The following is a 27,566-nucleotide window of genomic DNA, read 5'->3' on the forward strand; positions in this document are numbered from 1 at the left end:
TCCCCCGAGAACCTCCACGAGGAATCAAACCCGCGGGACCCGGACTTCGGACTCTGGTCTCCAGAGCACATTTCTGTTGCTTTGAGCCTCTCAGTTTGTGGAGCCCTGGGGAATTGATGCGTCATCTCCAGATTCAGATCAATCCATGTTTCAGGTTTCAGAGCCTTTCTCTATGAATTTAACTCTTGGTTAAAGTGCTTTTTTGAAAGTGAAACTTCTTCACTTCAATAAAAAAAAAATTTCAAACACAAATCAGTAATTATTCCACATATCCAGTTGAAGATGTTTTCACTGTAGCTTAAGTGTTTTAACTTTCCAGAAGCTTGTGCTCTTAAAGGCTATTCACCATTACATTGTTATATGATGTATTTTAATAAATAATGCTATGATATGCAATAGAATGAAAAAATATAGCTCACATGTGCATGATTTCTATTATCCAGATTATATCAATCAAATATTAAACTCCTTGAAATATAGTTATCAACCTTATATCATGCAAAGTAAATCTTTTTTGACAACCCTTTTTAAAATATGCAAGCAAAGATAATAGTAAACAGTCACATAACCACCAGGAGACAGGGAGAAAGGGTAAGAGAGAAAATATTTAGATAAAAAACTCAGGACAAATAATAATACAAGACAATCTAAATGGATATTAGACAATGATGAAGGAGGAAATTGATATCGTTATTCAGGATAAATCTTTTTTCTCTATTAGAAAAATATAAACGATTTCATAAAAGTAATAAAAGAAGAAATGTAAAAGGAAATATGAGACAACGTATCTTTTATAAAATGAGTTGTGTTCTTTTCACTCAATTCATGTTAACCACGTTCAAGTAAAGATTCAACTGTTTAGAAACTGGTTGACAATACCTTATTTCACCAGAGGATGGCAGGAGAGGGTTAAAACATATGAAAAACAGCTAATTTGTAGTTTTCTCTCAGGAGCTCACAACAAAGTTCCGTGATTTGTAAACCTGTCGAAGTCGTTTTATTCAGGGCTTCCCTGGTGGTTCCATGGTATTAATAACATGCCTGGCATGCCAGGGACGTGGGTTCAATCCCTGGTTCGGGAAGACCCCATATGCCATGAGTCAGCTAAGCTGGCCCCAGTGCCTCAGTGAAGGCCAGGCGCTGCCGTATATGAATAAATACACATCTATTTTTCAAAGCTAGCATTTCGAAAGATGATACTGCCGGGGTTTTGGTGGATTGGCTCATCAGTCTGTTTCTCCATGGTGGAGAGAGGAGATGGACATTAGAATACGACCTACAAGCTCCTGCTCACACAAACCGACGGAACAAGGAAGGCAGCCTGTGAAAGAACCATGAATTTCTCAGTGAAAGCGTCAGTCTCTCAGTCGTGTCCAACTCTTTGCCACCCCATGGACTGTTTCAGGGAGACAATCAAAAACAAAGTAAGTTGATTTGTAGGAACTTTACAGAAGCTGGAAAGAAGGGGACTTACCCAAATCACAGCCCTCCATTCAAAATCCTTTATCAGGTCAGGGACAGTGAGCGAGGTCCACGAGTAGCCAGCAGGAGAGAGCAGGGTGTTTCTTCTGCTCGTGAAAACCCCTGGTATCCACCCTGCTAGACAGCTCGAGCCCTTCCTGTCACATCCACCCAGTGTCTACAGATGATTAAGAGATTTAGGTCAGTGGGGACTTGTTTTTTCAGCAGGGAAACCCTTGGGACAAGGGCAGGGGCAGACCAGTCCAGCTTCACTTTCAAACAGCGCATGCCTGGTAAATGCAGACTACCAGGCTCTGGGGTTTCCAAAGCAAATAAGGTCTGGTGCCTGCTCTTCAGAATTCGAAAATGTAGGAGACGTGAATCACACAAGCCACGATCCCTCTGGGCCCTTCTATTCTGTGGGTTCTCTCATCAATGGTCCCCAGTCACCGTGGAAACAAACGCTCTGCCCCTGGGGAACCTCGGGCCTGGTGTCAAGCTCCTCTCCTGGGCTGCTGCTGCTGCTGCTGCTAAGTCACTTCAGTCGTGTCCGACTCTGTGCGACCCCATAGACAGCCTCCCACCGGGCTCCTCCGTCCCTGGGATTCTCCAGGCAAGAACACTGGAGTGGGTTGCCATTTCCTTCTCCAATGCATGAAAGGGAAAAGTGAAAGTGAAGTCGCTCAGTCATGTCCGACTCTTAGCGACCTCATGGACTGCAGCCCACCAGGCTCCTCCGTCCATGGAATTTTCCAGGCAAGAGTACTGGAGTGGGGTGCCATTGCCTTCTCCCCTCTCCTGGGCACTGAGCCCTTACTGTCCCCCTCTATCTGAGTGCCCGATCCTTCTGGTCTGGTCCCCACTGACCCAGACCACCTCCCTGGATTCCACGCTCCCTTCTGTTGTTCTTCTCTGGGACTCAACCCATCTTCCAGCCAGCGCTACCTCTCCTAACCCAAAAGCCAGCACCCTGCTTGCCACGGTAGCTGCACCAATGCACGTTTCCACCACCACTGTACAAGAATTCCCTTTTCTCCACACCCTCACAAACACTTGTCTTTTGCTTCATTAGTAACAGGTGTGAGGTGATGTTGTGGTTTTGATTTTCATTTCACTGATGATCAGTGATGTTGAGCTCCTTTTCATGTACTTAATAGCCATCTGTAGAGAGATGTCTATTCAAGTCCTTAACCCATTTTTAAAACTGTGCTAGTTTTTTTATTTTGTTTGTTTTTTAATATTGACCTATAGAAGTCTCTTTTATATTGGAGATGGACCTTTTATCAGATATATGGTTTGAAAATACTCTCTCCTATCTTGTGGGCTGTGCTTTGTTTTGTAGTTTGCTGTGCAGAAGCTTTTTAGTTTGAAGTATTATCACTATTTATTTTTATTCTATTGCCTGCTAAGTTTCCTTATATTCCCCATAATTAACAACTTCAATGAATAGTTGCAGGCTAAATATGAAATTGACAGACACTTGTGACTATCCTGAGTGTTACCCATATACTGGTCTTAACTATAAAGCAATAATTTCAGAACAAGTGCATTTATTCCCCATATCTAACCATGCCTGCTGCATCTCTGATTCAGCATCCCTTCACTTATTTATCCCTTTTGCCTATAATCTCATATTTTATTTAATCCATCATTATTAACAGATTTATCTACTATTTCCTATTATACGAAGGTATGAGTCATCTTTTACAGTAGTATATTTTGGAGAATTATATATTTTTATATGGAACAATTGCAGATAAAAATGTTAAAAATGAAGGTCACCATTATCCAATAATAACCACATGCCCTCAGATCTCTGGAACTTTAGGTACCTTAACCATGATGAAATGATCCCTATTGATCTAAAGCTACTTATGAAGTCAATGTATCTGGCTTAAAATGGATAAAGTGAGTTAAAGGGCATCTACTCACTAAAGTACAGATAGCGGTGATTCTTCTGCCCTTAAGCTTCTCTTGCTCCACATATGCCTTGATTTATGATAAGAATATGCCTTCGAAGACTGTGCAGATCCAGGACTCTGTGGATGGGGAGATGCACTCTGATGAGATTCCAGGAAATGACCCTTGAAGCGTCTTCATGGAAGACCCTACAGCCATGGTGATGACCCAGGAACGGTTCCAGGCCTGCCTAGCTGACAAGTGATGATTACCCCCCAAATCACTAGCTTGTGTATAAAGTTCTTCACCCAGTGTAAAAAAGCTGGCCAAGGCTGAGAAGAAAAGTAAGCAATTAAAATAGAATAAAATAATAAAACAAACACACATATACACAAACACATATATAGAATTACATTCTTAACTATAAAGATCAAAGCTTATCAAATCCAAATGACTTCTTCAAATAAGCCACTCAAAGATCATGTCATCAAATATATAGTGAGCCTAAAACTCCACTTTTGAAAAAAAAAAAAAAAACACTCTTTTTAGTGAAAGATAAACATAGCAATTCTCTTTCAACTCTCTAACGAATGAGAGTTCTTTTCCAACCTGTCCAGTGTGCTGCCATCAGCAATGAAAGCTCCCACACCCTTTCACACTAGCAGGACAAGGTGAAGCAGCCGTCACTGGTGAACTCCACCAGCAAATGTTAGGTGAGCATTTATCCCATTGTGGTCATGTCACAGAGTCCCTGTGACTCCAAGAATGAGTTAGAGTGGAAAGTGGAATGAACATCATCGAATTTTGAAAGCTCACTGTGTGGAGAACAGGGAGCCCTCCGAAATTGTTGTTGGGAATGAAAACTGATAGAGCCAATGTGGAGAGCAGAAAGGAGATTCCTTCCAAAACTAGGAATAAATCTACCATATGATCCTGCAATCCCACTGCTAGGTATGTACCCTGAGACAGCCACAATTCTAAGAGACACACGCTCCCCAGTGTTTACGGCAGCACTGTTTACCATAGCCAGGACATGGAAGCAACCTAGATATCCGTCTACAGATGAATGGATAAAGAAGATATGGTGTGTCTATACCGTGAAATATTACCCAGCCATGAAAAAAGAATGAACTTGAGTCCGTTCCAGTGAGGTGGATGAACCTAGAGCCTATTACACAGAGTGAAGTTAAGCCAGAAAAAGAAAATTATTGTACATTAATGCATATATATGGTGGAGCAGGAAATGGCAACCCACTCCAGTATTCTTGCCTGGAGAATCCTATGGACAGAGGAGCCTGGCGGGCCATGGTCCCTAGGGTTGCAGAGAGTTGGACGCGACTGAAGCGACTAAGCACACACACACGCATACATATGGAATCTAGAAATATGGTGTTGATAAAGCTATTTACTTGCAGGGAAGGAGTGGAGATGAAGATGTAAGGAACGGACTTGTGGGCACTGGGAGAGGGAGAGAGTGGGAGAATTCAAAAAGGGAGAAAGCACCATCGACACGTAGACACAACCATGAGGAAAACGGACAGCCGGTGGGAAGGTGCTGTGCAACACAGGGAGCCCAGCCTGGCGCTCTCTGAGGACCCGGGGGGTGGCGGGAGTGGAGGAAAGTGCAAGGGGGAGGTGATATATGTCTAATTACGGCTGATTTGCACTGTTACATGGCAGAAACCAACACACCATTATCAAGCAATTCTCCTCCAATTAAAAAATAAATTTAAAAAATTAAAACAAAAGCAACAACAGCAACAAGAAGAGAGCTTGCTCTGGACTTACTACGCCTACATCTCTAGTATGGAGAGAGAAGGGGGCTTCAGGGTAGAACCCACCATGGTGCATTTCCTCTGAGCCCAGAAGGCCTCTCTGCGCCACTTGGCTGCCTACAAGTGCAATTCCGCCTGTAGCAGAGATATGACATGTGCATTCAGCTATTTGAGGTTTCAGGGACATATTCTGGCAAAGTCTACAGCTTTTGCACTTCAGTGCAATGGCAGAAAACCACAGTGACTTTTCTGAGAACAGGGACAAAAGGGCAGTTGTTTTTTCTCAAACTCCTTTTCTGTGTTACCTACCAATGAGCAGGTATCTAGGAAAAAAAAAAAAACACTGTGATTTTGTATCCCTCCTCATCTACAAAGCAGAGAGATTGAGAAAACTGCCTGTATATTTGCTATATCTCAAACAACAATTTCTAGTTGGTGTGTATTTTTTTTTAATTGTAAATTTCAAGATAAATAAGGGAATCCCTACAAACTATTGTCTTTGTTCTTGTGGGGGAAAAATAAATCAAATTCCATACATAAACATTACATCCTCCAATCTCTTAGCATTCTGAAGATTTGGATCAAAGAAACCAGTAAAGGAATTATTTTTCTTTTTTTCCCCCTCAGTTTACTTAGATAGATGATCTATGAGAAATATTTTTCCCCAAAATAAAATTCTCAAAATAAATGAATGTGTTTGCCAAATACTCAAACACAGGGAAAATCAAACACAAACCTTGCAAGTCTAGACCAAGCGTGTCGGTGGTTGACTCATGATGCCACGTCCTCCGATTCTGACTAGACATTTATTTGGTACTGGATCCATACATATTTATCTGGGTTCAAGGCTACTTAAAGTTAAACCATTTGTCTTCAGTGGAACATTATAATAACACATGCCACTGAAAGCTGGAAAGAATACAAAATATGTGCAATGAGACTTATGGAGAGCTCATTAAGATGACCAAATGAATATACATTGAAAATGCAGAAAATAAGGTAACTGGTGTCCTGGACAAAAATTCTTCAGACAAACCTCATTATTCAAACACAGGTTACAAATTACAGAATCCCTGAGCCATAACGAACAGCTGGAGAGTATATAGAAGACAATTTCATGTTGCATATTAGAAAACAACAAGTAAAACTAAAAAAATGTCAGAATGTCTACTATATTTTTATCTTCTTAATCTAAATTTTATTTTTGCCTATGTTTCATAAAGAACAAAACAGATTAATATACATACATGTATATATTCTAGAAATGCATAAAAACAGCATGCATGCTCAAACTTCTTGAATAGTATAATGTGACACAAAATGATCAGTTCATGGGATCACAGGTTTAATAAGATTCCTCCTCTGGACCACTGTCACCTGGTGAGGTCATTCAGCCCCATGAGCAGCTTTCACACCCACGTGACTAACTGGCCTGGCAACCCGCTATAACACGGAGAGAGCTGGGGACTGAGGTCAGTGGGTCTGGATGAGAGAGGCTGAGCAGCTACACTCAACTCTGAACTGCAAGGTCTCGGTTTCTGCACCAGAAAAGTGGGGATCACCAACTCTCTTTCATAAGATTGCCTTTAGGGGAGGCACCCCACTTCAGTACTCTTGCCTAGGAAATCCCATGGATGGAGGAGCCTGGTAGGCTGTAGTCCGTGGGGTTGCGAAGAGTCGGACACAACTGAGCGACTTCATTTTCACTTTTCACTTTCCTGCATTGGAGAAGGAAATGGCAACCCACTCCAGTGTTCTTGCCTGGAGAATCCCAGGGACGGGGGAGCCTGGTGGGCTGTCGTCTATGGGGTCTCACAGAGTCAGACACGACTGAAGCGACTTAGCAGCAGCAGCAGCAACCTGGGGGTCCAGTGGTTAAGAATCCACCTTGCAATGCAGGAGATGCAGGTTCGATCCCTGGTCTGGGAACTAAGATCCCACCTGCCGCAGAGCAACTAAGCCCACACACCACAACTACTGAGCCTGAGAGCTCTGGAGCCCGTGTGCCCCCACGAGAGAGTCTGTGCATTGCAGAGAAAGATCTCACGTGATGCAGGGAAGATCTCGCATGCCACGACTGAGACCCGACGCAGGCAAATGCATAAGAAACATCGAAAAAGAAAATATATAATATAAATCAAAGAAAAGATTTTCTGTTAGGACCAAAGTAATAAAGTATGTGAAAAATGATTTTCGAAGTACAAAATATTACCTAGATTGCTGTTGCTCTTGTTCTGGTTACTATTAAATCACCATGTGACTCTTTTATAGATATATTTCACTAACAACATTTAGAGGACTAGAAGATGAAAATCGTCCAAAAGTTCTCAGACCTATTCCACTTACTATTACTGTGACAAATATATGCCATCAAAACTAAAAATAAAAACACCATCCTGTGTGAAGAGGCAATGAACCATGTGAAGACAAAGACAGCCCTTTGCTTTTATCCAAGGCTCATCCAGTTAGTTACAAGCACATTGTAATATTCATGAACAGTGTGGGCCTTTTCCTCCTTTCTTGTCCCTTTCCTCATCTGTGCCTATTTCTCTGTCCTCTGTGATAGAAACTAGCTAAACTGTACAAAACAACAACAAAGAAGGCAGAAAACTGAAACTCAGTATTAGAAATCGCACTATTAGCTTTGGAGAAATAAAAGAAATTGAGAGCAATGGGAAAGATTCCTGGGAAAGATTGAGGGCAGGAGAAGAAGAGAGCGACAGAGGATGAGATGGTTGGATGGCATCACCGACTCAACAGACGGGAGTTTCAGCAAACTCCGGGAACCGGTGAAGAACAGGGAGGCCTGGCGAGCTGCAGTCCATGGGGTGGCAAAGAGTCAGACACGACTGAGCGACTGGACTGAACTGAAGAGGCTCTTGACATTAGAGGAAGGATGCTTTCAGCTCTTCACTTATATAGAAAGCACTGAAGCTAAAAGGGTCGGGCAGGGCTTCCCTGATGGCTCAGTGGTAAAGGATCTGCCTGCCTGTGCAGGAGATACAGATTCCGAATCTGGGAAGAGCCCACGTGCCATGGAGCAACTAGGCCTGTAGGTCACAACCGCTGAGCCTGCGCTCTAGAGCCCGGGCAGCTACTGAGCTCATGCACTGTTGGTCCTGAAACCCAAGCGCCCTGAAGCCTGTACTCTGCAATGAGAGAAGCTGCTGAAGTGAGGAGCCCATGTGCTGCAAGTAGAGAAAAGCCTGTGCAGCAGCAGAGACTCAGCACAGCCAAAAAATAAATGTAAAAATTAAATTATTTTTGAAAAAGGATCAATCCAAGAAGATATAACAATTATACACATTTATGCACCCAACATAGGAACCCCTGAATACATAAAGCAAATGCTAAGAACCGTAAAAGAAGAAATTGGCAGTAACACAACAGTAGTGTTCGACTCTGATAGCAGGCTGATGCCAACTGAAGGGTCATCTAGACAGAAGATAAACAAGGAGACACAATCTTTAAATAACATAATAGACCGGATAGGTTTGATTGATATTTATAGGACATTCCACCCACAAGCAACAGAATAAACTTTCGTCTCAATTCTTCAGGATAGACCACGTTTTGGGTCACAAATCAAGCCTTGGAAAATCTAAGAAAATTGAAGTTGTATCAAGCATCTTTTCTGACCACAATGCTATGAAATTAGAAATCAATTACAGTAAAGCAATCTTTAAAAAACACAAATACATGGAAACTAGACACTGTGTAGCTAAATAACCAGGTGATTCCTGCAGAAATTAAAGAACTAAAGAAACAGAAATATCTAGAAACAAATGCCAATGAAAACATGATGACCCAAAACCTATGGGATGCAAAAGCAGTTCTAAGAGGGAAGTTTAGATCAATTCAATCTCACCTCAAGAAACAAGAAAAATCTCAAGTAAACAATCCAAACTTACATCTAAAGCAACCAGAGAAAGAAGAACAAAGAAAACCCAAAGTCAGTGGAAAGAACGAAATCATAAAGGTCAGAGCAGAAATAAATGAAATGGAAATGAAGACAGCAATATCAAATATCGGTAAAAGTTAGTTTTTTGAGATGATAAACAAAATTGATAAACTTTAGCCAGACTCTTCAAGAAGAAAGGGAGAGAACTCAATAAAATGAGAAATGAGAAAGGAGAAATGATAACCGACACCATGGAAATACGAAGGACCATCAGCGACTGCTATAGCAACTACATGCCAATAAAGCTGACAACCTGAAAGAAACAGACAAGTTCTTGGAAAGGTACAGTCTTCTAAGACTGAACCAGAAAGAATTAGAAAATATAGACACATAGATCACAAGCACTGAAATTGAAACTGTCATTTAAAATCTTCCAACAAAAAAGTCCAGGACCAGATGGCTTCACAGGTGAATTCTATCAAACATTTAGAGAAGAGATAGTACCTACCATGCTCAAAATCTTCCAAAAATTGCAGAAGGAAGAACACTCTCAAATTTTTTCTATGAGGCAATCATCACCCTGATACCAAATCCAGATAAAGATGCCACAAAAAATGAAAATTACAGGCCAGTATCACCGATGAACATAAACACAAAAATCCTCAAGAAGATACTAGCAAACAAAATCCAAGAACATATTTAAAGGGTCATACAATGTGATCAAGTGGAATTTACCACAAGAATGCAAGGATTCTTCAATATATGTAAAGTAATCAAAGGGATTCTTCAATATATGTAAAGTAATCAAAGGGATTCTCAAGAGTCCTCTTCAGTATCACAGTTCAAAAGCAACAATTCTTTGGCTCTCAGCCTTCTTTATGGTGCAACTTTCACATCCATACATGACTACTGGAAAAGCCATAGATTTGACTACATGGACGTTTGTCAGCAAAATGATGTCTCTGATTTTTAATACAATGTCTAGGTTTGCCATAGCTTTCCTTCTAAGGAGCAAGTGTCTTTTAATTTCATGGCTGCAGTCTCTGTTCTAGATGTATCTTTCAAACTACTTTTCAAGAAATCTGTAACTATTCTTCCCCTACCAACAGTGGATAAGAGGGCTATTCTCTTAGTACTCTTAGCAACAATGAGTAAAATTGAGCATTTTTTAAAATTTTTTATCAATTTGAAAGACAAAGAAAAGATACGGTTGTCTTCATTTGCATTTCTTTGGGCATTAGTGAAGCTAGACGTTTTTTTAAAGCTTCTCATGATTTGTGTTGTCTGTGAATTCTTCCCATCCTTTCCTACCTCCCTGTGTAAATCTCAGTTCTCAATTACCAATTTGTATTCAAACAAATACATGTACAATAAGACATTAAATCTGCAAGAGGATAGAAAATATTATTTTTCAATTTGTTATTTAACTTTTAATTGTGCTTAAGATGTTATACATATAGATGTTACACTTTAAGTACGTACGATCAAGCTATCAATACTTTTCCGTAAGAAAAAAAAAATCCCTTTCATCATTAAAAATCAAATAAATTTGGTCACTTGCTCAATAAGAAGTAAATTTCCTGTTTTGTCAGGATTCCCACATGGGGCATTGGCAACCTTCCTTCCCTAAACAAAACAACGAAAAGTTAACACATTCCTAAGCACTGGGAGTTCCAAGTTTAAACAATGGATAAATATTTTACACAAACTATAAGGTTAAATATTTGAGAAAACACTGCATCTCACAGAGGGCCTGGATCCTCTAGAATCAAGGCAGAAAATGTCTCCCCAAACACCCAAGCATCACTGTGAGCCTCTGGGTACACATTCGTCTACACAGGGGCTCAGGCTCCGCATGAAGACTGAAGACGTGGCAAACTCACTTACCTACTTGATTGTCAACGTCATGTGCTAGCCACAGACAGCTCAGTCGTTGAGGCCCTCTGCTACCTTGAGATATGGCTCTCAATCAGGGGTGATTTTTGCCCGATGGGGGCCATTTAAGGATGTCTGAGGACAATTTTAATTGTCACAACTCTGGGGAAGGTGTGTGTCTAGAGTAGCTACTGGATGCCAGTATCTAGCAGACTCTGCTAGTGGTGTGTCTCCTGGTACCTGGTTGGTAGGCTTGGCATCCTACTGCATCCAGGGCAGCCATACCCCACACCTCTCCCCACCCGCTCCAGTAGAGAATCATCCCCCTGCAAACACCAATAGTGTTGAAATTAAGAAACTTTGTTCAACTGCCCACCAGTGCAGGGGACACCAGTTCAAACCCTGCCTCAGGAAGATCCCGCACGCCGCGGGGTAGCGAAGCCTACGCAGCACAGCCACTGAGCCCGATCTCTGGAGCCCACAAGCCACGACGGCTGAGCCCGCACGCCGCAGCCACTGAAACCCACGCACCAGAGCCTGTGCTCTGCAACACGAGCAGCCACCTCAGTAAGAAGCCTGCGCACGGCAACCAGAGAAAGCCCGCATGCAGCAACAAAGACCCCGGACAACCCCAAATAAAACACATTAATTTCTTAAAAAGAAAATCTATTCAAGACCAAGTCAATAGGAAGAAACTGAGCTCTTACCTCTCCTGTATAACTATCTTTGCCTTTCAGAATCTTCCTGTAAAGTCTCACATGGCTTTCATCGTCAAAAGACAGGGATCTGCCAAGTAACACATATTCAATTAGTCCACGTGTCAACTGTGCTGGTATAGGATTTTCTCAGCAAAACTTTGGGAGCTATGTACTCTGGGGTCCCACAGAGCATCCTCACTGTCCAGTCACCCCCTTTGTTCCTAGAGTGTGCCAAATCAAAGTCTGTGATTAAAATGTTTGAGTCTACTCCTGGGTGATCGCGTAAGTTTTTCAGGCTTTAGGTCCCTGTTGAGTTATTCTCAACACATGCACATACCTCCTGCCATCAGCAACCACGTGGGGCATTCTGACAGCATCTTGCTCTGTAAAGGATCCCTGAGAGATGAGTTGATCAAAGAGCTCCCTTTCTGGACCCAACCCCACCACCATGTAAACTCGATCTTGGGCCCCAAAGATCTCCAGGAGCTGGATGATGGAACAGTGACTAACCCCCCATAGGATGGGTGACTCAGACTACACACCTCTCTGCCTTCTCTCATTCTGGTTTCCATCATTTGTATTGCAAAAGGTTTCTTGGTGGTCTTCAGCTCCACCCTGACCACCTCCTGAAACTGTCAGTCCCAATAAAAGTCTTGATATCATATCTGTTGGAAGAAAAGTCAAATAAATCTGCTATCCTCTCAAGTGATGATTTTCAAAATGATTTAATTCGATGTTTTACGTCAGTTTTTCTAGCTTTACATTCCTGCATCCAGTTTCCTTACTTGTGTTCATTATTTTTAAAAATCCCCCCAAATCCTCTTTTGAAATGGAGGCAAGGGATAAAAAGTAATTAGTTGGTAGAAAGACAAACAATCTTAATAACAATAACTACCATTAATTATGCATTTATTATGTGCTAGGATCTTTTTTTAAATTGTATCCAATAAAAGTCCTGCTGGGTGATATTAAAAAGTTAAGTGATTTCCCAAGGCTATACAGTTGCAATAGATGGAACTTAAATCTAATTCCTTCAAATGTATTGCTCCAAATTTTCCTTGAAGAATTTTGGGACCTCCATCTAGCATTTTCTCTCCTCCCTACAACTCTTTATGTTTATCATTCTGCAACAGCAACCACCTAAACCAGGTGGAGAAAATAAAAAAGAAACTTAGTCCTAGTTATAACTTCTCCAAAGAGGGAGGAAATGGTATCAGGAGGCAGGGCGCAAGCAGTAGGCTTCCTCAGGTTGCTTGACTGCGAGCTCTCAGTCCCAGCAACGTCTCGTATTTCACTCAAGTTCTCGCCCAGAGATGCTCCTTCGCAGATGACCCCTGAGAAAGTCCACGTGGCTGTGCTATTGAAAGGGCAGCTTTCAGAAGATGGGTGGGGTGGTATCAGGACCACCCTGCGGCCAGCAGCTCTCATCGTTTCCCCGACGACTCCCCTGCACTTGCAATATTTAAGGAGCCAACAGAATCTTAACCTGGGATGTGTGTCAGTAATGTGTAATCATCTCTCAGAAAGACCAGGAAGTCAAGTGGATTTCAAAGGCTAGGGCTCTTCACCTTGAGTTATCTTTGTTGATGTCTATGTAAATTTAAGAATCCTATCAGAATTTAATCTTCTGTCTATATTTAAGAAATGTTGAGGAAGCGCTTGACTTAGAATCAAGATTTTACAGCTGGAGAGAATACTAGAGAATGATTTCATCCAATCTCTCATTTTAGCAATGAGGCCATTTGAAGATCGGGCTAGCTGATTGGTTAAGCTGTGGAGTGAGGACTAGAACCCAGGCTTCTGTACCTGCATCATAATTCGCTGCTTTCCCCACTTTATTGCAATTTCTCCCAAGTAAGGATTTCAACAAATGAAATGTACTCAAGGAGGGTGCAGGGAAAAGATAATTTTTTTAGATGCATACTCAATACCAAAGATTCAAATGCAGATATCAACCTGGACTTTAAATAATCTTATTTCTTTTTGTTGAATTTATTCTTCCTCTAATTTCTTTTTGGTTTGATCCACTTACTTAGTCCTTGTATTCCTGTGCTTGCTGAATAAAAATGGCCTTTGGCTGTACCAGCTTACAGGAAATAGCTTTGTTCTATACAGTGCATTTAATTTTCTGGCCAATTACCTTATCAAAACAGATAGCAATTTAGCAATCTTAAATGGATTCTGCCCCTTCTTCTCTTGCCAACTCTGTTATTTTTATTCGCATGCATTCCCAGTGTGATTTTGAAGATAATCACAGGCATTTCAAATTCTGTTGGTTTGCAGATGAACACATTACCTCTAAAGTGGATGAAAGCATTTTGCAAATACTAATTTATCACTCTGCCCTCAAAACTGCAGGAAAATTCATTTGCTCATGGGATTAATCATCAGCTATCAGAAATTACCATTTCTGAGGAACCACACTCTTACTCAAATAAAAGAAGCTTTACTCAACACTGTTACAGGCTTTTATATACCAACAATTTGAGGAAAAAAAAAAAATGCTAGCAATTTGGCATTGGAAGAAACAGCAAGCTTTAAGCCAAAATTTAGAGTTGTGGAAATAAATGGTTTTAGAAAACAAATGTCCTATAACAAGCTGGAAGCTGTGGCCTTGCTCGTGAGCCGCTAATGGCCATGGATGGTGGCCTTGCTCATGAGCTGCTGATGGCCATGGATGGTGACTATTTTTATGACTGGTGTAGCTGTATCTTGTGTAGCGCCTGGCACAGAAGGGACAGCAATAAATGTTGAATGAGAGACCCAGTCACTGAATGCTTATTTCCAATTATCACTTGTAATTTGAAAACATTGAGAATAGAATCAGGCATGGGAGAATCCATCTACAAGGCCAGCCCATCTGCTCCACTCCCACCCTCCATCCGCAGCCTCCCACAAAGCAGCCCCAAAGGTAGTTTTGTGGGTCATCATCTCAGAGATTATAGGAAACAAATTATTACTTTGACCTCAGCTGCCACAAACTGGGAATTTTCTGAACATGATTAAAAAAAAAATGGAAAAGACAATAATACCTATTTGACAGAAACAATTGTAATGAATTCCCATGAAGAAAGTGAGTATAGTCAGAGTTAAATTCTATCATCTATATCTCCCTGCAGGCTCACAACAGAGCCTAGACCTAATTATGCCACCAACTTGGACAAGTCACTTAATCTTCTGGGGCTCAACTCCTTGCTGGTTAAAGAAGAGCCTTGACTTAGTCTCTAAAGTCCTTCAAGTATTGAGATCCTCACCTTATACGACGCTTTCATACTGTAAGGAGCTGAGTTATAAGGGTAGATAAAGACTATACCAGAGCCTCCTGGCTACAGATGACCAGATATGCCACCCAACCGTTTCAGGCTTGACAAGATCCCACGTCCCTTCTAATTCAAGTTCAGCTGCATCAGCCAACTTTGTTCCTCTCTAAGCTTAGCGGATACTAGACTAATCATCAAGTCATCTTTGTGCCAGAACTTCCCATGGAGAGCAGGAAAAGGCTCTGCATAGAATCTGGTCAGAACACTGTGAAGAAGCAAGCAAATAACCCCCAGGCTAGACTCCAGCTGGGCCGTCCACATCTGTGTTCCTCCAAACGCTGCAGAGTGGAGAGGATTCCGTGATGACTGTCTTCCGCTCGGCCAACCTGGGGCACTCTGACCAAATTCCTTCTCAGGCCAACCAACTGGCTGGCCTTCCTTGCTCATTACTTACATATCAGTTAGATCTTATGTCTACCTTCAGTTCAGTTCAGTCGCTCAGTCAAGTCTGACTCTTTGTGACCCCATGGAATGCAGCACGCCAGGCTTCCCTATCCATCACCAACTCCCAGAGCTTACTCAAACTCATGCCCATTGAGTTGATGATGCCATCCAGCCATCTCATCCTCTGTCTCTGGCGTCCCCTTCTCCTTCTGCCCTCAATCTTTCCCAGCATCAGGGTCCTTTCCAATGAGTCAGCTCTTTGCATTAAGTGGCCAAAGTATTGGAGTTTCAGCTTCAACATCAGTCTTGCCAATGAACACTCAGGACTGATTTCCTTCACCTTAAGAAGACAATAATATCACATGAAGATGTGCACCATCATTTACATATATTACCTAATAGACCTCACAACATTCTAATGTTGTTGTTGTTCAGTGACCCCGTCATGTCTAACTCTTTGTGTCCCCGTGGGCTGCAGCGCACCAGGCCTCCCTGTCCCTCACCATCTCCCGGATCTTGCCCAAGTTCATGTCCATTGCATCAGTGATGCCATCCAGCCATCTCATCCTCTGATGCCCCCTTCTTCTGCCTTCAATCTTTCCCAGAATCAGGGACTTCTCCAAGGAGTCAGCTGTTCACATCAGATGACCAAAATACTGGAGCTTCAGCTTTAGAATCAGTCCTTCCAACAAGTATTCAGAGCTGATTTCCATTAAGATTGACTGGTTTGATGTCTTTGCTGTTCAAGGATCCTTCACACACCCCAGCCCCAGTGTATCCAAAGCAAGGTCCTCCTCACTGCCACTGCAGATGGTGACTGCAGCCACGAAATTAAAAGACACTTGCTCCTTGGAAGAAAAGCTATGCCCAACCTAGACAGCATATTAAAAATCAGAGACATTACTTTACCAACAAACGTCCATCTAGTCAAAGCTATGGTTTTTCCAGTAGTCATGTATGGTTGTGAGAGCTTGACTATAAAGAAAGCTGAGTGCTGAACAATTCATGCTTTTGAACTGTGGTGTTGGAGAAGACTCTTGAGAGTCCCTTGGACTGTAAGGAGATCAAACCAATCAATCCTAAAGGAAATCAGTCCTGAACATTCATTGGAAGGACTACTCATTCATTGATGCTGAAGCTGAAGCTCCAATACTTTGACCACCTGACTCATTAGAAAAGACCCCAATGCTGGGAAAGACTGAAGGCAGGAGGAAAAGGGGATGACAGAGGATGAGATGGTTGGATGGCATCACTGACTCAACTCAACAGACATGAGTTTGAGCAAGCTCCAGGAGGTGGTGAAGGACAGGGAAGCCTGGCATGCTGCAGTCCATGGGGACACAAAGAGTCGGACAGGGCTGTGCCACTGAACAACAACACCCCCTCTACCAAATCCCCCTGCACCCCACCCCTATCTGGTGCTGTGTGGATGGGAGACCTTCCTCCTGCCCCTGGACTCTGAGATCAGGGATTCCCTCCCTTTCCTCCTTGTGGTTCCTCCTTCCTTTTAGTCTAGAACTTTCCCTATCCTCTGCCCTCCCTACTCTTTTCAAAGAGACACTGGCTAAAAGAGCAAAGAAGGTTTTATTCCAGACTACTGCAATAGGGGTCAAAATTACTGTACTGGGAAAGAACAGCTGTGGAAACACACGGCAGGAGAGTGTGAGGCTGGAGCGAGCTTGTAGGACACTATCAACTGCAGAGGCCACGGGAGAGGGAAACCGGGAGTTAGATTCCGGACTCCTGTAGAGACTGGTTCATAAGGCCAGGATCTTTCTTTCTTTCTTTTTTTTGTTTCCAGGATCTACTTTTTATTTACTTATTTTAATTAGAGGCTAATTACTTTACAATATTGTGGTGGTTTTTGCCACACAAAGACATGAATCAGCCACGGGTGTACATGTGTCCCCCATCCTGAACCCCCTCCCACCTCCTTCCCCGTCCCATCCCTCTGGGTCTTCCCAGTGCGCCGGCTTTGAGTGCTCTGTCTCATGCATCGAACCTGGACCTGCGATCCGCTTCACATATAATATACACGTTTCAATGCTATTTTCTTGATGATTGTATTTCAAAAGAAAGGATGGCCCAAGTCCTGGAGAAAGACATTCCTGGGTTGTAGAACATTTACATCTCAAAGGGGCCGAGATTTTAGGGAGGTCAGGGGCCTTTTATCAGAAGACCTTGGGCTCCTGGCTTCCCTTGTGGCTCAGCTGGTAGACAATCCGCCTGCAATGCGGGAGACCTGGGTTCCATCCCTGGGTTGGGAAGATCCCCTGGAGAAGGGAAAGGCTACCCACCTCAGTATTCTGGCCTAGAGAATTCCACAGACTGTATAGTCCATGGGGTCACAGAGAGGTGGACACGACTGAGTGACTTCACGAGGTCTCTGGCAAGTCTAGGGGAATGACAAGGCCTTGGGTCGCCGGTCACCTTTCTCAGCCCCACTCCAGCCCTCCCGCTGCCCCAGCGCTGCACTGCACTTTACCTGGTGAGGCCCCGGGGCTTGAACTCGGTGCAGAAGCAGGCAGCTTGCATCCTGTGTGTGGCCGTGGGTCAGGGTCCTCCAGAGTGGCCTTGGCCTTGACCCTCTGCTGCAACCCAGGGCCAAGGCAGGGAGCAGGGGCCCGCTCCACAGGGGGTAGCCACCCACTTATCACCGGAACCGCAAGGGAGGTGGGAAGGAGCACCCGGCCCAGGAGTCCTTGCTGGGAAGAAGGCCTTGCCGACGTCAGACTGCCTTGATCCACACTGACCACTTACCCTAATAGATTTAGAGGTGGTAAAAGCAAAGTGGAGGAGAAGGCAGGAGCCTCAGTTTTCTGGTCTGTGAAATGGGGACGTGAACATACGAAGTTATATCTATAAGGTATAGCTTCCCTCTAAAGGACTTTTCCTGTCTCCAAAGCAGAGCTCACTCGTATTAAATTGATACTGTCATGCGAGTGTATGTTCCTCAGTTCTTTGTCTCGTCATGATTTGGAATGACAATATGAACTTTAAATACATTATTTTTAAGCTCTAAGAGCTTGTAATATTTAAAGTATGAAACATCACTGTACTCCTTTGCGTTAGCTGTGCACTCTAGTCCACGTCTGGCTCTCTGCCAGCTCCTACAGCCAGGAGAGACATGAGCTGCACTCTCCCAGTGATGCATCTGAGACGCAAAAACTCTGGGCAAAACCAGGTGTCTAGAACTAAGCGCAATACACTATGCAAACACCAGGATAAAACCTGTGGGGGGAAATTGTATTAATAATTATGTGGTGGTTTAGTCGCTAAGTCGCATCTGACTCTTGCAACTTCATGGACTGTAGCCAGCCAGGCTCCTGTGTCCATGGGATATCCCAGGCAAGAATACTGCAGTGGGTTGCCATTTCCTTCTCCAGGAGATCTTCCTGACCCAGGGATGGAACCAGGGTCTCCTGCATTGCAGACGGATTCTTTACTGACTGAGCTACGAGTCTCAGATATTAATAGTTATATGAATATTAATTAATAATATAATTGTGCTATAATTTATAATTATTCTATAATATATAATCTTCTGTTTTGTATATTTCATTCTTACCTTCATAAGTGTTTTTATGTGTTTGCATGCATTATAAGTATTTTAATAAATGATATTTTAAGTTTGGGTTATATATCAATATATTGATTTTACGTGATTTATATTGATAAAGTTTATATAAATGATACACAGGAAGTGAAATTCGGTGACGATCAGACACCCTCACAGGTTATGGAGCCAGAACTGGAGGCCAAGTCTCCCCGTTTAGTGCCCTCTTAGTGGTCACTTCGTTTATAATTTCAGATAACCCGGGGCCTCCCAGGCGGTTCAGTGGTAAAGAATCTGCCTGCCAAGCAGGAGAGGTGGGTTCAGTCCCTGGGTCGCGACAGTCCTGAAGAAGGAGATGGCAACACACTCCAGTATTCTTGCCTGGAAAACCCATGGACAGAGGAGCCTGGCAGGCTGCTGTCCGTGGGATCACAAAAGAGTCAGACAGGACTGAGCACTCTCAGACAGCGTTTAGTCTGTTTTAACAGGGAACATCTGTGATGGGTCAATTAGTCCTGGATTTGCCCGAAAGAACTAACTGTATTTTGAAGGAAATTTTAAAATATGACTTGGGTGTAGCTTAGAGAAAATGAGCCCATTCTGCAGAGGGAGCTTAAGCGCCAAACAGACTTTTCACAAAAAAGAACCTGCAGGATTCTCCAGATACTGGGGGACAAAGAGAGAAGGTTGACGGTAAGCCAGTAAAGAATCTGTGCTTTTGCGTTTCAGGCTTTTGAATGAATTGGCAGAATAGGCAAAAGACCGAAAGACGTGGAATGGGAAAGGAAAGAAAGGGGCGCTGATGGAGAGAAATAAGACATTTAGAGGCTGCTCAAGGAGCCAGCTCGCTGCTCGGGAGCCCAGAGCTGTGAGCTGAGGATGTGGGCGGCTGCCCAGGGCACAGGAAGCGTGCTCCTAAATCCGGGCCCTGGGCCACGAGGACAGCCTCCTGCAGCTCCCAGAGGCGGTCAGTCCATAGAGCTGGTGCCCTGCGGTGAGAGCTTCATCAAGAGCCTACTGCTCAGCCTGAACTTTGCTTGAAAATGGGCTAATACAATCTCTGGCTTTTAAGGCCTTTAAAAATGAAAACAGTAAATTAGAAACCACTGATTAGGTCTCTTTTGGAAAGCACCAACCATTGTTAATAACTGCAAGTGTTGTTGAAAATATAAATTCCATGGCAGGAGACAAAATTTAATGACAACATAGTCAAAACTTTTATGGGTTTTCACCAAGCTTTGAAATCAAAATGTTAAGCACACATCATCAGTGTGTTCTTGTGGCCTATCTGCTGCTGCTGCTGCTAAGTTGCTTCAGTCGCGTCCGACTCTGTGCGACCCCATAGACGGCAGCCCACCAGGCTCTCCCGTCCCTGGGATTCTCCAGGCAAGAATGCTGGAGTGGGTTGCCATTTTGTTCTCCAGTGCATGAAAGTGAAAAGTGAAAGTGAAGTCGCTCAGTTGTGCCCGACTGTTAGCGACCCCATGGACTGGAGCCCACCAGGCTCCTCCGTCTGTGGGATTTTCCAGGCAATCTAACCCCTTGGAAAGAACCTGTGTTGCGTAGAGTAGCATCCTCCCGCAGTCCCCTGTGTGTATTTGTCTTTGTTGTCATAATTGCTCCATTGTTTTCGAAACCATGCAAACGTCGTTGGGGATCACATGCTGTTTACACATTAATTAACTATTTATAGCTATTTAAATTATGTATTTTATCCTAATTGAAGTAATACAACTGTTGAAGTAAGTTTTAGACATTAGGCTCATTTTAAATGAACTTTTATTTTTATGTTCATGTATTTAGTGCTTATGAACGGCTTCCTGTGAGACTCACAGCAGCTGAAGAAGGATGATGGTGTTTAACTAACATCTGGTTCTGGTGCTAAAGTTTACTCCAGCAGTGTTTTCTGAAGAGGATGAAATACATTGAACCTCCAGTTTCTAAAGAAAAAAATCCAACCTCATCCTCAACTCCCACTCATTACCCACAAGTCACAAATTCTCATTAATAGTTGGTGATAACATTCAGAGCAATATGTAATACATTGCACCAATCAGTTAGGGCTGGGTTGCCTCCTATACCCAGCTTTCAAAAAGTAGAGTCAGCAGGGCACAGGGAATCCTAGGCAACAGAGACTCTCAACTAAGCAACTTGATGTGTGAAAGACATACTCAACAAATTGTAATCCAGTCCTAAGGAATATTGCACTGAAAGGTTTTAAGAGCACGTGCTTGTCTGACTCTTTGCAACCCAGTGGACTGTAGCCCATCAGGCTCCTCTGTCCCTGTGAGGAAGTTATGATACCCTTACCTTCCACACAGAGCCTTTGTTATTGCTGCTGCTGTGCTGTGCTCAGTCACGTGCGACTCTGAGACCCCAGGGGCTGCAGCCCGCCAGGCTCTGCTGTCTACAGTATCCTCCAGGCAAGAATACTGGAATGGGTTGCCATCCTTCTCCAGGGGATCTTCCCTACCCAGGGATCGAATGTGTGCTTCCTGCATCTCCTGCATTGGCAGGCAGATTCTTTGCCACTGAGTCACCTGGGAAGCTGTTGAAAGGATATAAGGAATTAAGCCAAATCAAAAACAGCAAAAGAGACACTGATGTATAGAACAGTCTTATGGACTCTGTGGGAGAGGGAGAGGGTGGGAAGATTTGGGAGAATGACATTGAAACATGTAAAATATCATGTAAGAAACGAGTTGCCAGTCCAGGTTCGATACACGATACTGGATGCTTGGGGCTAGTGCACTGGGACGACCCAGAGGGATGGTATGGGGAGGGAGGAGGGAGGAGGGTTCAGGATGGGAAAAAAAAAAAAATACTAACGATTAAAAAGTTGATATCCAGTGTCTTTAAGGAGAACAATAAACACTTCATTAAAAAAAAAAAAAAAAAAAGCTCAATAAAGATCGTTTAGAGAAAATTCATTTCTCTCTTACATGAATGATATTGGCAAACAACACAGAAAAATAATACAAATTTTTCTATTCTCTCTATTGTCAGTCTTTAGTATTTGTCAATAAAGGAAAGAGAGCAACACAAGAAATTAGGGGTGTCACAAAAAGTGACGCGCTGGGAAGCCCTACAATTCTATGACCTGCCTAGATTAAGAATAAAAAGATAAAACCAAAGGACGTATTTAACAGATAAAAAGGAGGAATTTGCTGCATTTGGGATGGGTTTGTTTTTTTTTTGAATAGCTGCAATTTTGTTGTTTTTCAACTTCTCCTTCTTTTTAGAGCCCCCTTGGGGCTTCCCTGGTGGCTCAGAGGTTAAAGCGTCTGCCTGCAATGTGGGAGAGCTGGGTTCGATCCCTGGGTCGGGAAGATCCCCTGGAGAAGGAAATGGCAACCCATTCCAGTATTCTTGCCTGGAGAATCCCATGGACGGAGGAGCCTGGTGGGCTACAGTCCACGGGGTTGCAAAGAGTCGGATGCGACTGAGCGACTTAACTTTCATTGGGGTTAATTTTCTCTCGAATGAACTCATGCCTGAAACATCAGTTTGAAGGTGTTCATCTTCTTGACTTCCAATTTCCCAAGGTGCAGGGGCTGTGTTTCTAATGAGGACTAGAACGGGCTCTTTTAAGTCAATTTCACATACACAGTCAAGTGTGGAGCCAACAGTGCAAAACTCCTCTCTGAGCTTTCTTTCCATAAAACCAATAATGAAGAACCATTAAGTAGGATGCCTTTGTGTGAAATTTAGAGATGAGAATAACGTTCCTGCTACCCCTGGAAGACTATTTTTCATTATCACAACAGGTACACACATTAAAAAAAAAATTATAATAATCCAGACAAGTCAGCAAGAAATTTTTAATTACTTTAAATATTTTGCCTCCACTATAGTAGTGAGTCATTCCTGTTAATTTGCATAGCTCTACATTTAGCACTGAAAAAAAGTATTTCATTTTTGTAGAATTTCGATAATTACAAAAAGAAGATAAATGTTAAAATATAGCACTAAATTGCCAGTAAGATCTCTGCTGTCAAATAAAAACACAAATCTTTCCCTTTTTTAATAGTAATGAATCAAAGAAGCCAACAGCCAACTGTGAGTGAAGTTTTAGTGCATAAATCAAAGAAGATAAAGTGAGTTTTTCCATAATATTTTAAATGATTTGCCCAAAAGAATTCTGCATTTTTAACTTGACAAATTGTATCCAAAGCCTTTAGAAAAAAATGATGATTAGAAATAGGTTTAGTTACATGGCAAAAAAATTTACAATACATTAATATTTCTGGGTGGGAAAAAAGATAAAAAAGAAACCCTATATTGTGTGATCTCATTTGTAAACTCACTAATGAGATAAGTTCCTGTGGTGTGGAAGGAAGCCTCCAGCCAAAAATCAAGCAGCAAGGAACCAAGGCCTGTTGACAGCTATATGACAAGCCGGGAACAGATTCCACATCCCCAGCTGAGCCTTGAGATGACTACGGCCCCAGATGACAGCTTGATGCCACTTCGGGAAAGCTTGGCTCTGAAAGTAGATTTCAAGTTCAAGTCCTGTTAACACCACTCCCCAGCACTAGGACCTTAGCAAAGTTACCTAGCCTGTGTGTTCTCCCACCTTATCCATGAATTTGAAATGATAGCGTCACAAACGTCATAAGGTTGCTGTGAATAACTTCATTGATGTAAAGCACTTAGAACAACTACCTAGAACTTGATAAATGCTCAATAACTATCATTATTGTAATGTATTATATACAATAATTACACAGTTTACTAAAAACTAGCCTAAATAAATGGCTTTAAGGGATTGTGTACCTCCAAATTTAGCCGCTTTGGGCTAAGTGAAGTTGCTCAGTTCTGTCCAACTCTTCGCGACCCCATGGACTGTAGCCTGCAAGGCTCCTCCATCCATGGGATTTTCCAGGCAAGAGTACTGGAGTGGGTTGCCATTTCCTTCTCCAGGGGATCTTCTTGACCTAGGGATCAAAACAGGCAGACTCTTCACCATCTGAGCCACAAGTGAAGCCCCATAATAATTACATAGTTCACTAAAAACTAGCCTAAATAAATGGCTTTAAGGGATTGTGTTAGTTACCTCTTGTTTCATAACACATCTCCAAATTTAGCTGCTCTCAAACAACAAAGTCAGGGGAGAGGCATCCACTGACTCTCAGGACTAAGGCTCTCCGAATATGCCTACCACGTGGGGCATCAGAGAATGCCTGTCTGAACACGCACGGTTCGTCGGCTCCTCCGGCAGTCAATTCCCTGCAGTAGGAAGTTCTCACAGAGAAGGCAATGGCACCCCACTCCAGTACTCTTGCCTGGAAAATCCCATGGACAGAGGAGCCTGGTAGGCTGCAGTCCATGGGGTCGCTAAGAGTCGGACACGACTGAGCGACTTCACTTTCACTTTTCACTTTCATGCGTTGGAGAAGGAAATGGCAACCCACTCCAGTGTTCTTGCCTGGAGAATCCCAGGGACGGGGAGCCTGGTGGGCTGCCGTCTATGGGGTCGCACAGAGTCGGACACGACTGAAGTGACTTAGTAGCAGCAGCAGGAAGTTCTCAAGGTGTAGTTCTCATGGCTGCCACAGGTAATCAAGTATCAAGACAGTTATTATGAAAAGAAAGCCATATTTCAACAGCTAAACTACTTTGAAATGAGCTTTTTAACAAACAAAACTCAAAACTTGTTGTTGTTTTTTTTAATGTGCATTTATTTAGCTTTGGCCAGAAAACGAAGATCATGGCATCGGGTCCCATCACTTCATGGGAAATAGATGGGGAAACTGTGGAAACAGTGTCAGGCTTTATTTTGGGGGGCTCCAAAATCACTGCAGATGGTGAATGCAGCCATGAAATTAAAAGACGCTTGCTCCTTGGAAGGAAAGTTATGTCCAACCTAGATAGCATATTCAAAAGTAGAGACATTACTTTGCCAACAAAGGTCCGTCTAGTCAAGGCTATGGTTTTTCCAGTAGTCGTGTATGGATGAGAGAGTTGGACTGTGAAGAAGGCTGAGCACCGAAGAACTGATGCTTTTGAACTGTGATGTTGGAGAAGACTCTTAAGAGTCCCTTGGACTGCAAGGAGATCCAACCAGTCCATTCTGAAGGAGATCAGCCCTGGGTGTTCTTTGGAAGAAATGATGCTGAAGCTGAAACTCCAGTACTTTGGCCACCTCATGTGAAGAGTTGACTCATTGGAAAAGACTCTGATGCTGGGAGGGATTGGGGGCAGGAGGAGAACGGGACGGCATTGGACGAGATGGCTGGATGGCATCACTGACTCGATGGACGTGAGTCTGGGTGAACTCCGTGAGTTGGTGATGGACAGGGAGGCCTGGCGTGCTGCAGTTCATGGGGTCGCAAAGAGTCGGACATGACTGAGCGACTGAACTGAACTGAACTGAACTGCTGTGTCTTGTTTGCTGAGCGGGCTTGTCTCTAGTTTCGGCAAGAGGAGGCTCCTCTCTGGTTGTGGGGTACAAGCTTGTTTTTGCAGTGTCTTCTTTTGGGGAGCACGATCTTCGGGGCACATGGGCTCAGTCATTGCGGCTCCTGGGCTCTTAGAGCACAGGCTCAGTAGTTGTAGCCCTCGGGCTTGACTGCCAGCAGCATGTGGGATCTTCCCGCATTAGGGATCGAACCTATGTCTCCCTCATTGGTAGGCAGATTCTCCACCACTGAAGCCCCGCAAATCAAAATGTTTATTCCAAGAAAGTTTGTGCAGTTTTCATAAACATTTCAAAAGCCAGTGACCTAGAGACTGATTCCTAACTTGAATAAATCCAAATTTCTTAACTATTTACTGAAACATGCTCTGGATTTCCCCGCTGCAATATTTAATTCAAACAAGACTCTACAAAAAAGTCAACAGGGATGAGAACCTTGGTTTTTTATTGGCCTGTGCTTTCAAGGCATTTCCACAACGTGATACTTCTCTAATATCTGTTATTCCCACATAAGCCTCTCTCACCAGGGAAATAGCTTTCTCATCCTTGGACACTGTCACCTGTATCCTTGGCAATGCTTTTCTCTCCAACTGTTAGTCTGTGACTAATTTTCTCTCTCCAGCATTTTGTGGAAACCTGCTGTGGACTGAAATCGGAGGTCACCGTTTCCTTGCAAACGTCAGTCTCAGAATCAGGACACAGCCTTACCTCCGAGAGGAGCCCATGGTCATGCTGAAACCACCTGTGAAAGCTTTCAAGACCTGAGCTCTTCACCCTGTCATCAATGCCTCTGGCATCCAAATTTGTCTGGTGCCAATTGACTTCAGGAAAAACAGAGAATGTCTAAATCCAGACTTATTCCTCCACTATGAGAAGTTTATTTCTGAAATGTTATTTTGTTTCATTTTGTCCTTTTTAAGACATTACTTCTTGGTTTATTTACTTCAATTTCCACATATATGCTGGGTGCTTTTATGAAGTAGCAAATTTTTGATATGACTGATGGGGAAGTGCTTAAGTTATTAAAGTTATTATCATTAGTTGGTCACTATATGTTTGTGCCTTTAAAAATATTGAATATATAAGTATCTGTTGGAAAAAATAGCTGAGATGAGACGTCTGATAAATATTCAGACTTTGAAAGTGTTCCCTAGTTTGATATTTTCATTCTTGTTCTTCTCACACTTGATCCCAACCACTACCAACAGTTCTCAAATTTCAGTATGCATAAAAATAACTCAAGGAGCTAGTTAAAAATGAAAATTCAGAACACTTTTTCCAAAACTGCAGATTCATTGAGCCTGGGAAAAAGCCCCAAAATCTGCATTTTTAACAAATCAATGCAAGGTGGTCTATAAACCCCGGTTTGAAAATATTGTTTTAGACATTGAAAACTACAAGTCATTAAAATTTAAACCAAAGAATCGTAACTATATTCAGTACTATCACTCATGAATGGCAACACTGACCACCTAAACAGCGGACTCATAGACACCACCCAAGTGCCATCACCTCCAGGGAAATCAGATATTAGGTAGTCACCACCTCTACCAGGAGAAGGAGAGAGAAAAAGAGAGAGAGAGCAGGGCAAGCTCTCGATGGCTTGGACAGCAGGAGCGCAGTGGGTAAAGGAGCTGCTTTACCAACCTTTCTGTTAAATGTTTAGTTTCGTTGTCTTCCAATTTCAGAGATAATACATGCTTAGTACAACTTGTGAAAACACGAAAAGAAAGCTGACCTTTAAAAAGAACTTTGATTTATGGATGTAAATAAATGTCATTATTTTTCATTTTTATTTTTCATTATTCCCTAAACATATTACGGTATATATTGATATAATGTAACATTTTTTCCATTTACCAGTATCTTTACTTCCTATGTAAAAAATTATCTAAACGATTATTTTAAATGACTAACCAGCATTCCATCATGTAGCTATTCCGCAATTTAAATATTCCTTTGCCACTGAATATTTAGTCCCACTGTGAGGTGGACATGGGATGTCTTTCAACATAGATGTTTCACTTTATTTTTAATATTGATTGATTTGACTGCATCGTCTCAGTTGCAGCATGCAGGGTCTTCGCTACATCATGTGGATCTTTTGTTTTGATGCATGAACTCTCTAGCTGTGGTGTGGAGCTTAGCTGCTGCTGGATCTTAGTTCCCTGATCAGGGATCCAACCTGTGTCCCCTGCATGCCAAAGCAAATTCTTAACCACTGTACCACCAGGGAAATCCCAGCACGCAGATATTTTAAATATTCCTGTTGAAGTCTT

General features: G+C 42.7%; 1 protein-coding gene across 1 annotated transcript in view; it reads right to left on the reverse strand.

Annotated features, from left to right (window-relative positions):
* Positions 1-3,392: 3,392 nt before the first annotated feature.
* The window catches only part of PSKH2 (protein serine kinase H2), a 28,797-nt gene continuing 4,623 nt past the window's right edge, over positions 3,393-27,566 (reverse strand). The window contains 9 exon segments of the mRNA XM_014480604.2: positions 3,393-3,534; positions 3,536-3,641; positions 3,644-3,692; positions 11,619-11,724; positions 11,726-11,887; positions 11,889-11,920; positions 11,922-12,145; positions 12,148-12,237; positions 12,240-12,274. Of these exon segments, the coding sequence (XP_014336090.2) occupies positions 3,393-3,534; positions 3,536-3,641; positions 3,644-3,692; positions 11,619-11,724; positions 11,726-11,887; positions 11,889-11,920; positions 11,922-12,145; positions 12,148-12,237; positions 12,240-12,274 (946 nt within the window).

The sequence above is a fragment of the Bos mutus genome, chromosome 14 (genome assembly GCF_027580195.1).
Source record: "Bos mutus isolate GX-2022 chromosome 14, NWIPB_WYAK_1.1, whole genome shotgun sequence".
Lineage (NCBI taxonomy): Eukaryota > Metazoa > Chordata > Mammalia > Artiodactyla > Bovidae > Bos > Bos mutus.